The 12832-nt window shown below is 40.4% G+C and overlaps 1 protein-coding gene and 1 long non-coding RNA gene across 3 annotated transcripts; one reads left to right on the forward strand and one right to left on the reverse strand.

Moving 5' to 3' along the window:
* Positions 1–1607: 1607 nt before the first annotated feature.
* Positions 1608–4680, reverse strand: LOC133132166 (uncharacterized). Its single transcript, XR_009709078.1, has 3 exons — positions 4461–4680; positions 3782–3946; positions 1608–1870 (listed from the first exon to the last, which is right to left on the reverse strand). It is a non-coding gene; the product is annotated as an uncharacterized LOC133132166 (long non-coding RNA).
* A 152-nt stretch (positions 4681–4832) lies between these two features.
* On the forward strand, positions 4833–11017 carry ftr83 (finTRIM family, member 83). 2 transcript variants are annotated; one of them, XM_061250539.1, is made up of 8 exons: positions 4833–5511; positions 6014–6109; positions 6444–6677; positions 6815–6974; positions 7214–7270; positions 7988–8053; positions 8611–8714; positions 9669–9803. In XM_061250539.1, the coding sequence occupies exons 1-7, from the start codon at positions 4909–4911 to the stop codon at positions 8682–8684; spliced, it is 1290 nt and encodes a 429-aa protein (XP_061106523.1). In that variant the 5' UTR covers positions 4833–4908; the 3' UTR covers positions 8685–8714; positions 9669–9803. The 2 variants fall into 2 exon arrangements, with proteins under 2 accessions (XP_061106523.1, XP_061106522.1); XM_061250538.1 differs by lacking the exon at positions 8611–8714 and having other exon boundaries at positions 4836–5511; positions 9669–11017.
* Positions 11018–12832: the final 1815 nt, after the last annotated feature.

The following is a 12832-nucleotide window of genomic DNA, read 5'->3' on the forward strand; positions in this document are numbered from 1 at the left end:
GAACAATGGCTACCTTTGTGAGTTCTGGCAGATACACAGAGCAAACAGGAGGGGTCTGGAAGACGGCCAGATTAAACCACACTGGCTGCACAAAAGCCATCATAAAAGTACAGGGAAAGGTGGGAAAGTTGTAAAGTGGAAAATTGTCATCTGGCCTTCTGCAGAAAATATCTTACATAGAATTGATTGAACACGACTATATAAACATTTAATAGCTTTGATAAAAAAAACCAAAAAAAACAGTGTTTCCTAAAAAATAAATAAGTAATTTGTAGTTCATTCTTTTGTACTTTGTATTATACTGACACCATATCCACATGTTTATTTCCTTTTGTTTGTCCCAATAGTAGGGCTGGCATTTTTGTTCATGGATTAAACATTCCACAATGCAAACAGCGTCAATGTAGGTTTCTGTTTGTGTAATTAAAAACTCACTGTTGGGAAGTGTGGTTTCCTACCAGAAGGAAAGGAAGTCTTAAAGTTAAAACTTTAACTTAAGGGTAAAAGTGAGAAGCATAACATTTTTCAAGAACACCCGCAAAACTTAAATTGCATGTGTCATTTTACAGACTTGAAAGCAGCACACATAAATAGAATCTAGATCTGAGTAGCACTAAATCTGAGACAACCTCTGGCCAAGAGTCCTACTTTATCTGGACAACCTGATGTTGAGACTATTTATAAACGTTCACACTAGTGCAGACTGACGTGAATTCCTGCAGTGATAGTGAGGCTGTTCACACTGCTTTACTGGGTTTCAGTTTGGGCTTAAAAAGCGGCAGGGTCTCATTGTACTGGCAGACAGGGTTCTATTTCTGACCTTCAAGAAAACCAATAACGACTTTCCTTTTTGATCTTCTCTGCTTCTCAATGAGGGTGACTAAAAAAGCTTACCCTTTCATATTATTGTCCAATTACCTCATGGGAACTGCAAGTTCAACCAAATGCCTGTAAACTCATTGGACAGTGCTTCATCCCACATCAAGACAATGCTATGTATAAAAAGGAATGCGGACAGATGAGATGAAGATTATCTTATATCAGTGTGATGGCAAGTGCAAAGTATGGAGGAGAGAAGGAACTGCCCAAGATTCCAAGCAGACCACCTCATCTGTTAAACACTGTGGTGAGGGTGTTATGGCCTGGGCATGTATGGCTGCTGATGTTACTGGCTCAAAATCTTCACTGATGATACTAACTGCTGATAATAGTACCAAATTTAATTCTGAAGTGTACAGAGACATCCAGTGGCAAGACAATGATCCTAAACATACTGCTAAATCGAGTTCTTCAAAGCTAAAAAATGGTTCATTCTTGAGTAGCGAAGTCAATCACCTGATCTGAACCCAAGTGAGCATCCTTTTCATATGCTGAAGAGAAAACTTCAGGGGACTAGCCCCCAAAACAAGCATGAAACTAGGGCTGAATCACAGACATTGCATGCAAAAGATCCATCCATCCATCCATCCATAAAATAATAATCACTAATAACTACCCTCATTTAGATAACACTGCTGTATCCCAAACATTATGGTGCCCTGAAATGGGAGGACTATGTATAAATGCAAATAACAAAATGTATAAAAATGGCCTTTATTAAAATGTGACAATGTTTTTTTACATTTATTTTTTACATTTGTAAAATTTGGTAGCCAGTTTTGCCCCATCTATTCCAATTGCCCGTGTGTTAGCTAGGGACACACTGCCTACACCCTGTCCCTCGGCAGCCTGGATGGATCTAGCAATCCTGAGAATGACCTGCCTTCTCCAAGCTGCATCGTCCCGCCCGCGACCGTGATTCCGAGGCACCCGGGGTGCTGCTGTATGCGGTGATCTCATTAATCCCCCTTGCTGAGTCCTCCCCCGCCATCTTTAGACAAAATGTAATATTAGACAAAGGAAACCAAAGTAAACAGAAAACATTTTTTAAAATTACTGTTTCATTTATTTAATGAAAAAAGTTATCAAATATCCTAATTACCCCTGTGAAAAAGTAATTGCCCCAATAAACTTAGGGCGACAAGGCTCAGGCAGTAAGAGCAGTCGTCTGGCAATCGGGCTATGTCGAAGTGTCCCTGAGCAAGACACCTAACCCCTGACGAGCTGGTCGGTGCCTTGCATGGCAGCCAATCGCTGTCGGTGTGTGAGTGTGTGTATGAATGGGTGAATGAGAAGCATCAATTGTACAGCGCTTTGGATAAAGGCGCTATATAAATGCCAACCATTTACCATTTACCATTTAAACACTCAGTTGCCAAATTAGGTGTTAGACTTCTTTTTTTGGACCTATTGGTTTTCTGCTTCTGAAACCCATCTACTTCACAGTTCGATGAGTTGTATGTTCAGAGATGCTCTTCTGCATACCACTGTTGTAATGCATGGTTAACCGAGTTACATTCGCCTTCCTGTCAGCTTGAACCAGTCTAACCATTCTCCTCTGACCTCTCTCATTAATTATTTTTCCCTATAAAACTGCAACTCACTGCCTGTTTTTTCTTTAGTAGCCTTCTCTGTAAGAAAAGAGACTGTTGTGCATGATCATCCCAGGAGAACAGTAGTTTTTGGCATACTTAAACCACCCCATCTGTCACCAACAATAATTCCACGGTCACTTAGATCACATTTCTTCCTGACCAAGCATTATTCTTGGTCTGAATAACAACTGAACCATGTCTGCATGCTTTTATGCATTGAGTTCAGGTCTACCCAATAAAGTGGTCACTGAGTGTATAGATACATTGAAAGACAGACACATAGGTAGACAAATGTTTTGTATATATCACAGTTCAGGGAAGGTTAATGGACAATAAAAGAACAAAACGAAGACACTAAACATTCAACCATCTGGCTTGACAAGTTAGAGCTACCGATTTTACTGAAGTTTTATCTCCAGCAATAAAAGAACAAAGCTTCCTATTAAATTGTCAGTTACTTCAAAGGAAACTAATTGTCAGGACATTACGCTTGTTTTAATTGGAACAGTAATTCAGTATCACCTTCCAAGGCAGTTGTTAATGTTGGACTGTTTAATATGTATTTCTGTGGTCTATTGTAAGAGTCTTGTAAGGTACTTTTAAACCTCAGAGAGTGAATTATGTGTCTGAAGTTTCCTCCCTTATGGATTTAGACAAAGTTCAGCACTGGCTGCCTGTTTGACTTGAGGAGGGACACAATGGAACTTTTTGAGAAACCTCTTGACCCACTCTTATCTCATGAATCTGGGTTGGCCACATTCCATTTGTGGTTTTCTGACAACGAAACCATCGCGCAAGTAACCATTTTGGCAAGGAATATGAGAACAGAAGGAGAAATGCAATGTCATAATGCATGTTGCATGACTTGTCATATACTGTAGTAATGCTAAACAAAGGCAATAGAAAAAATGTTGAGCTGCATTCATCTTCACATTTCTTTTAAGAGCAAAAACACTGACAGAAGAATTGATAATAGGTAAGACAAAACTGCAAATAAATAACTCATGCCAATTTATAACCAACTGAGTTGAGTGTCTTCAGCTGGAAGTTAATCAGCTAATGAAAATGTAGCCTGCAGTCTCAGTGGCTCCACAACCATTATCAAGCACCCCAAACACTTTCAGTTAAATGCTATCATAGCAGGACAATAAATTGAAATTTTTAAATGAGGCCTGACCACACTGCATGAATCTGTGAGGGAATGTTCTGGAATCACCAAGGGGAGAGGCTGAAGACGAGTGAGTAAGGACTACAGGAATGCCAGAGAGAGCATGGAGACCCCACCCAATCTGGAGACCCCCACCTACCTCATCAATCTCCTGCTTCCCCTTGCAGAGAGGCCAGAGAGCTTTGATGTTTACAGTCTTGAAGTAAATCCATCACAGACACTCCCCCGGATCGCGATGACGTTCTGACTGCTGGGGCAGGTGGGAGCTGCCCGTGGCTTGTCTAAGTGTCCTGCCGCAGAACTTCTACAACAAATAAATGTCTTTGTAAAACCAAAAATGAATCTTGCATTAGACCTCCTTCACATGTGACTGTACCACTGCTTCAGATTTGGCATAATTATACTGATAGAACAACCAGCTGTAGACACTGGCTAAGTCTATGTCACATCATTCTCAAGGATTTTTGCTGTTTGTCCATTCTTCAACTTGCACCCATGATTGATCGATGTAGATGTAAACCTTATTGTAAAAGTGCGTCGTAAGTCGCACATAACTGGATTTTCATTTCAAAGCTTACAAAATGTAATTCACTAACCTGCTAAAAGACACTCATTTTACATGCTGTGATTTTTTAATTGTCCGATACAGTAAGTAAATTGTAGATAGGAGGAAAATAAAGTATTCAGGATTAAATGAATAAACTGGGAATTTCTATGAAAAAAGGTACACATTTCATAAAAAAGCAAAAAAGCATTCCAAGCATTTGATAAAAAAAATATTCATAAATCACGTTGTGAATACATTGTGAGTTGCTTACTTTGATTATGTCACCATCCTGTAGTTACTTTTAAATCCAGAACAATCCACACCCACCACAAGTAGCACTAAAACAAACATATTTGACCATCTAAAGTGTTTGCAGTGGAAGGTGCTGCTGCCATTTTGATTTTGAATTACTAGAATGAGAGTGAACTGGGTTCACAATTCCAGTTCTGTGTCACAGCAAGTCAGTATCCTCAGATCACACATTTCACTCATTCCTCCCTCTCTCAATTTTTACAGTTCTCTGTCATCGATGCCAACTTGTCCTCCATCCTCAGCCCCGCCCCCTGTTTTTTTCTAGTTTCTGCTCAACCAGTTCAACCTCCAAAAACCCTCCCTATTTACTGCATATAACATGCAGCCCTGTCACTGTGATTCAGTTTCTCTCTGATCTGACAGACCGATAAGTCTCTCTTTCTTACCCAGGAGATTGAACTAAGAGTATGGCTTCTGAAGACGACTGCCACCTGTGCAAGGAGGACCTGAGGGACCCCGTGTCCATTCCCTGTGGACACTCCTTCTGTTCTATTTGTCTCAAGACTTACTGGGACCATGCTGACCACACTGGGAGCTACAACTGCCCTCAGTGTAGGGTCACCTACAACAAGAGACCGTCCCCGCGTCGAATGCAGCAGAACTCGAGGCATTCGACGCATGCGGCGCATTCAATGCATTCTACGCTTCCCCGGAACTCGGAGTCATTCCCACCGCCACCTCCGTCCCCTGACTATAACTACGCCGGCCCCCGGGACGTGGGCTGCGACATCTGCATCGGCAAGAAACACAAGGCCGTCAAGTCATGCCTGATGTGCCTGGCGTCCTACTGTGACAAGCATCTGAAGCCCCACTTTGAGTCAGCCACCTTCAAGCGCCACAAGCTGGTGGACGAGATCGGGCACCTGGACCGGCAGATCTGCCCCCAGCACCAGAAGGGTCTGGAGCTGTACTGCCGCACCGATCAGATGTGTATCTGCGTCCTCTGCACGGTGAAGGAGCACAAGGGCCACGACATGGTGTCCGCTGAGACCGAGAGGGCAGAGAAACAGGTATGGCAGGCTTTCTTTATGCATGACCTGATTCAGGGCGTGTCCTAGGTGTACAAACCTGATCACTAACGATTGTACAGTTTATGTTGTTAAAAATATAATAATAAAAGTAAAAAAATATAAACTGTATAATAGCTACAACAATAAAATTATGATTATATTAATATAACAATATAATTTTTATATTATCTTATTATTACTACTCATTGGTTATTTGTCAAGCTAAGACAAATAAATGATTGTTACCTTCACAGTGCGTGACAGCAATAGGTAGCTATATGTTTGTTTTTCAAATGTCAGTTGGATCCACCCAGTAAACTGTAATGTTGCCATGGTAGGAGATTAGACCGAGCTGTGCAAGAGGCGTGGTAGTGAAATTGAAATACCTCACGAACCTGCTTTCTGTTCTACCTCGGCTTCATGGTTTGACAAAAACAGCACTGTAATTTATGCGTTTTCATTGTTTGGAGGTGAAAATGACATAGCTTTTTTTCCTCCACAGAATCTTCTGGGTGCCACCCAGGCAGAAATCCAACAGAAAATCCATGAGAGATTGAAGCAGATGGAGGAACTTAAACAGGCAGTGGATTCTCTCAAGGTATGCATGGCTGTTCCAGAATAACAAAGGCATGACCACTTCAAGAGCCCCTTCAAGTAGGGGCAGCCTACAGCTTAGTGGCTACGGTGTTTGACTGAGACCCGGTGGTTCAGGCCCCAGTATAACCACAGCTGTTGGGCTCTTGAGCAAGGCCCTTAATCCCACACAGCTCCAACTGTACATCACTTTGGATAAAACCATCAGCTATATAATTGTAATGTAAAAGATTAATGCTTATATTTGGTAAAATATGGGGCATTATGGCGTCATCACAGGACAAGTGTAAGAGCCTCTGGACTGTATGATGGGCTAACTCTTGCATTTCCCTGATCAGAGCTCTGCCCAGAGGGCCTTGCAGGAGAGCGATAAGCTCTTCGGAGAAATGCTGCACTCCATCGAGAGGATGAAGGCTGAGATGAGCAAGCTCATCTCCACCAACAAGAAGTCGGCCCTCAACACGGCAGAAAACCACATGGAGAGGCTGACCCACGAGATCTCCGACCTGAAGAAACGGGACGCTGAGCTGACACAGCTCTCCCGCACGGAGGACCACATCCACTTTATCCAGGTGACATGGGCAGGGCCATGAGATAGCGTCAGAGCAGGGCCTCACTTTTCCGCATACTATGGAAAAAGACTTGAAACTGAATGATGGTTTCTCACTTGCTGTCTGACTGAATTTCTCCTCTTTTTGTTTTGCTACAGAGCTTCCACATGCTCATTGCCCAGACCGAAGCAGAAGAGCTGCCTACTGTGTCAGTGAACCCATACTTCTCCTTCGGGTCGGTGACCAAGACTGTGTCTGAGATGAAGGAACATCTAAATGAATACAGCAATGAGGAACTGGTGAAGGTAGCAAAAACAGGTGGGTGAAATAAGGAGTCTTATAATATACAATTACCATGTACAATTTATGTAATATACAATTGTATATTGTCTTTTAACTACATAGCTGCAAGCCACAGAGATGACAGAGGTCAGGATTTCATAAGCTATAGAAATCACGATTATCTCTGCTAATTATCTACCATTTTCTATTGCACTTCATTTTGGTTATTTCAGTAAATGCTCAGTTTTTTAATGTTGCAATCTTTTTCTTCTCAGTCAATAAGATGCCCTTTTGCCAGCTGGATGAACGCAAGAAAAGACAAACCATGAAATGTGAGTCAATCATAATCACAACATCTCATGGACCTTTTACACAAGTGATTAGAGTCATCTCTTGATGAACAAAACCAAACATGCAAGCATATCAGTTGCTTAAATTCACAAATAAAAACAGTGATTCTCTGACTAACTACATTTTATTATGTCAGATTTTCATTCAAACAATATTGAATTCAGAGGGTGATACGCCCAGTAGTCACCTGATCAAATAAGCTACCATTTCATGCTATTCAAAGGAAAGCAAACATTTTATTGACTTTACATTGCGCAATTTGACATTGCGTAATTATTTATATTGGAAGTTAGCTGGAAAGGCAGTAATTTGGCCAAGCCCTTCTGTTTGTAGTTCCTGATTAAGGTACAGCGCATGCAGCAGGTTTTGGTTTAAAGTCAATACTTATACACTGAATTTGAGTACCATGTTCATAAAATGCAACCATTGTAAAAGCTTTACTGTTCCCTCTTCGTTTCAATGGGCAATCTGCAGTTACACATTAACCACTTGATGTTAAGCCAATCAGGCAGCACCCGAGGATTGCCGTAGGGCAAGTGGGAAAAGAAGCTTGGTTTCACATCATTTTTTGACAAGATGTGCCTGTGAAACAATAATTCATCTGAAAGATCAAAAAACAGCCAAAAAGTAAAATAACCATTCATGAATTTTGTGGATTTGTGTTTCTCCTCACTTACATCACTATTCTGTTTCCCCAGCCAATGAAGTTGAGGTCTACAAGTCTCCTAGTCAAGAGCCACGAACAAGAGATGAGTTCTTACAATGTGAGTGCATGTTTCTTGCATACTTTATGTAGACTTCTTCTGAAATACATTAATGACAATAAGGATTCATTTACGCATTTAGATTAACTGGCGTTGTCATTTAGTGCTCTTTAAACAGTAGTAGTAGTAGTATCCAGCAGACTTATTTGTACTCTATCACAGGCAGGCAGGATTGTGTTGGGTCATGCAGTAATACTCACGATAACACTCCAAGCTGTTACATATACAATATTCTCAAAATGTGGAAACAATCAAGCAAGAATTGGGAACAGGTTCAAAAAGATTATCTCAAGGTTGCCTCTTTTGCATTCCTGACGGTTACAATTCAAAAGATACAACACAAATGCATCTGCAACACAAATTCTGTCCAGAGACCATGTAGAAATGCAAACCAGGGTGTATTTAGCATGCAAAGCAAAAAATACATAAATAAATAAATAAATAATAAATAAATAAATAAACAATTGGATCCATAGTCAATGCACACACAGTAAATGTAAAACTGGGTCAACTCCCATTTATAGATGGAAGTTATTTTGGCTCTTCTGCCATTCCAGATGAGCACTCTCGTCCATCTGGCACAAGCCGTCAAGCAAGACGAGACGTCAAGCAACTGTACCATCAGTTCTGACCCGCTGAGGTGCAGAAACATAGCCACCAGGCAGGTGACATCTTTTGCGTCTTCTAGTTGCATGCTTGTGTAGACCCACGGAGTTAAATATTTAACTTGAAAACTTAAAATCTTGAAACCTGTTACATAAGAGGTGGCATCATGCTGTTTTTTAGTCATGAAAAATCTCAACCGTATATACCATATTTCTGAAATAACCAGGCATGGTATGGGTGGTCTTTTTGTAGTTACTAAGTAGGTATTACTTGGTATTTTCCACATTTGACCAAATGTACACACATGAATTCACCAACTGGAATTCTTTGTGGATTAACACAGTCCACAATGAATTAGAATTCATGCTCATTTGTCTCTTGTTTTACACACAGTGTAAAAAGTAATCAAAGGAGGTTCTGCAAAACTAATGTAATATTCTGAGTAGCATTCGCAGATACTTCTTTGAAATACTATTTCAATATTTCTTTTGAAATTAGGCCAATGATATTTTGGTCCAGATGAGGTGTATTTTCAAATACACCCAAAATATCAAGATCTTTGACTGAAAACTACTGGCTTTCAAATAGTGTATGTATTTATGTATCTGTATTTATGTATTAAAAAACACAGAACATGTAGTTTTTCCAAGAGTATTTAAATTCAAATACATTAAATTAGCATTCAACCCAGGTCTGGTTCTGAGTTTGCAGGGAAAGTGTTCTTCAGCATTCATATTAAACCAGTAAATAAGTGACCAGATACCAGATAAGTTACAGAAAAGGCAGAAGGCTTCTGTGCTGCATTTTAATAAATTGGCTATTGGTACATACATCTTTTCAAGCCCAGTGACTGAAACAGACATACGCTGTATAAATGAATGATTAACCCACACACCATACAATAGGATTTAAGAGGTACATATAGTCAAATTCTCTTTTGACATAGTGTGCTTTTAATGTGCTTTTAATAATATTTCCACCTTTTGGCCAATTTTATCCCTTTAACCAGATGCATACCCACTCACACTAGACCCAACCACAGCATACAGACAGCTGTACTTGTCAAGAGGGAACAGGAAGGCTGCCTTGAAGAGAGATGCGCAGTCTTACGGAGATAACACGCACAGGTTCGACTCCCTGCCCCAAGTCCTCTGCAAGGAGGCCCTGTCTGGGGGTGCTTATTACTGGGAGGTGGAGTGGAGCGGGGAAGGGGCTGCCATAGGGGTCACTTACAAGGGAATCAAGAGGAACGGCTACGGAGATGGATCCCGCATTGGATACAACCGGAAATCCTGGAGCCTCTTCTGCTCTGACTCCAGCTACTCGGCCCGCCACAACAAGGACCAGATTGAGATAAACGCCCCCTACTCATCCCGCATCGGGGTCTTCCTGGACCACTCGGCTGGCACCCTGTCCTTTTACAGTGTCTCTGACACCATGTCCCTCATCCACAGGTTCCAGACCACCTTCAGTGAGATAGTTTATCCGGGCTTCTGGGTATGGTATGAATCTGCCATCACCATAAGCCAGTTGTAAATATTCTTTCTGTATAATGTGCTGCACCAACAACTTTTTCAACTTGTAATAACTTTGCCATTATTAAGATATATTAAGAATTCTTTAAAGCCTTTATTTTTGCCTATTAACACTATAAGCTAAATATTAAGAATTTTAAGTGTGGTATAAATCATTTAGATAAGCAAACCTCAGGCTAAAACATGGGTAGTACTGTGAAGTTTTTAAAATAAAAACAGATGTAACATGTAACAACACATAATGTAGTGCATTGGGTGGCCACATCTGGTCCTGGAGAGCTACAGGGTACAGTATGTTGGTTTGTATTACTCAGCACTTAATTGGTCAATTAAAGCAATTGCTTACACAGTTAAAGTCACATAATCTGTTTTTTAAGGTCGAAATTGGTTGCTGATTTTAGGGTTTAATACAAGCCAGCATTCCCTGTAGCCCTCTATGATTAACATTGGCCACCCCTGCAATTGAGTGTATCAGCTTGCTACTGTAATTCTACATATAAAAAATGTATTATATCCCACCAAGCTTAAACTTGGTGGACAGCATGTCTGCCATCCCAGTGAGAAAAGCAATGTAATGTTTTACATGTTATACATGCATGTATTATACTGTGCTTTTGTATTTTGTAATTTTACTGTATTTTATCATTTAATCATATATTTTTTTGACATACATAAGATTTTGTGGACATTGTGGACAGTATACACAAGTATAAAATCACATTTATAGCTTTTTGTCAAATAAAGTTTTTTTTTCTGCATCATTTAGTTTTATCCAGTCAGCTTGTTGTTACACTGTTGAATATAATAAAATGTGAAATTAAAATGTTTTGATATCATTAATGGTGAGTGACCCCTACTGGTCACAAGGATTATGGCCCAAAGATTACATGCAATCGACTTTGTTGTTGAGTCGGAACCATGTGTGCAGTGTTAAGATTGTAATATGATTATCGCTTTTGCAGTTGCTGTATGTGTGAGGCATTCTATACAGTGGTCTGCAGTCTTCCCCACAGATTTCATATTTAACCCCTAGCCTCACAAAAGTTACAGAGGCTTCAGAAAGTATTCAGACCCCTTCACTTTTTGCACTTTATTATCCATTTAAAAATGTCATTTTTAACTCTTTCAAAACTCTTTCAAAACTCAATGTCAACTCTTTACACATTTAAAAAAAATCAAAAACTGAATACTCATTTACATAAGTATTAAGACTTTTTGCTGTGGCATTCCAAATTGTGGTCAGGTGCATTTGGTTTGCTTTAACTAGGGGTGACATTAGCTGAGGAGGCAAGAGCAGTCATCTCGCAATTGGAGGATTGCCGGTTCAATCCCAAAGTGTCTCTGAACAAGACACCTAACCCCCCCAATTGCTCCTGACAATCTGGTAGGTGCCTTGGATGACAGCCAGTCATTGGTGTGAGTGTGTGTGTGAATAAGAATCACCAATTGTGCAGCACTATATAAATGCAGACCATTTACCATTTGATTGGACATACTCAGTGAGCACTTTATTAGGTATGTATTAGACCTTTTTATTAAGTCTTCTGTGGCCTATCCATTCAGAGGATTGTTGTTTTTGCTCTATACACAACAAACAAACACAAAGACTTTCAGTTTTAATTTGAGGGATTTTACATCCATATTTTGTGAACCATGTAGGAATTACAGCCCTGTTTATACATAATCCCCCTAGTCTTAGTGGACCAAAAAGTAACTTGACAAATTAACTGAAATAAAGTAATCATATGAAATATTTCCTTGCAAATCCTTTGCGATCAATGACTGCCTGAGGTCTACGACCCATACACGCAGCCCTCTTCAGCTTCTGCTTGTTTCGAGGGCTGTTTGCCTTCAGTATGGTCTCCAGCAAGAGAAATGTATGGTCAATTGGATTGAAGTCAAGAACATTCCACTTTTTGGCCCGAAAAAAACTGATTGCCTTGGCTGTATGTTTTGGATCATTCTCCTGCAGCATGATGAAGCGTTGTCCAATCAGTTTACATGCACTTGAATCTGAGCACACAAGATATTTTGGTATACCTTGGCTTTCATCCTGCAGCTGCTGTCAGCAGTGACATCATCAATGAACATAAGAGGGCAAGCACCTGTGGCAGCAGTGACGTGTCCAGGATCTTACACATGGGGTGGCAGAGAGGGGACACATTAAGGGGTGGTACATGTTGAATAGACCAATTATCGAATTATTATTAGTCAATACTATGTATTACTTCTCCTGGGACTATGTTCTTAATGCTCCTGAGAGGTTTATTTACAGTATTGTATGCAAACTGTGACCGGGAGAGCTGAAGTGTGGACCCAACTGTGGAGAACTAGTCAGGCAGAGATGGGGTGGGAAGAGAAATGAAACTTTACAAAGAAAACAATCAGTACAAGGACAGACAGGGCAAGAAAATACATGTGATGACAAAATACATTCTTAAGTCAGCTTGTTAGCTAGCTGTTAGGGAACCGATAGGAGCCACACGCAGGCACTACGATGTAGTAAATACAGTAGCAAGCTATATTCGAAATACACGGAAACAATCCCCACCAAACAAACCAATGCAAATCAGGCAGAATTGTAACCAAGTCCAGGCAGGGATCAAAATCCAAGCAACCAGAGCAATGAGGGGAAGGC

Source organism: Conger conger, chromosome 7 (genome assembly GCF_963514075.1).
Source record: "Conger conger chromosome 7, fConCon1.1, whole genome shotgun sequence".
In the NCBI taxonomy this organism is placed as follows: Eukaryota; Metazoa; Chordata; class Actinopteri; order Anguilliformes; family Congridae; genus Conger; species Conger conger.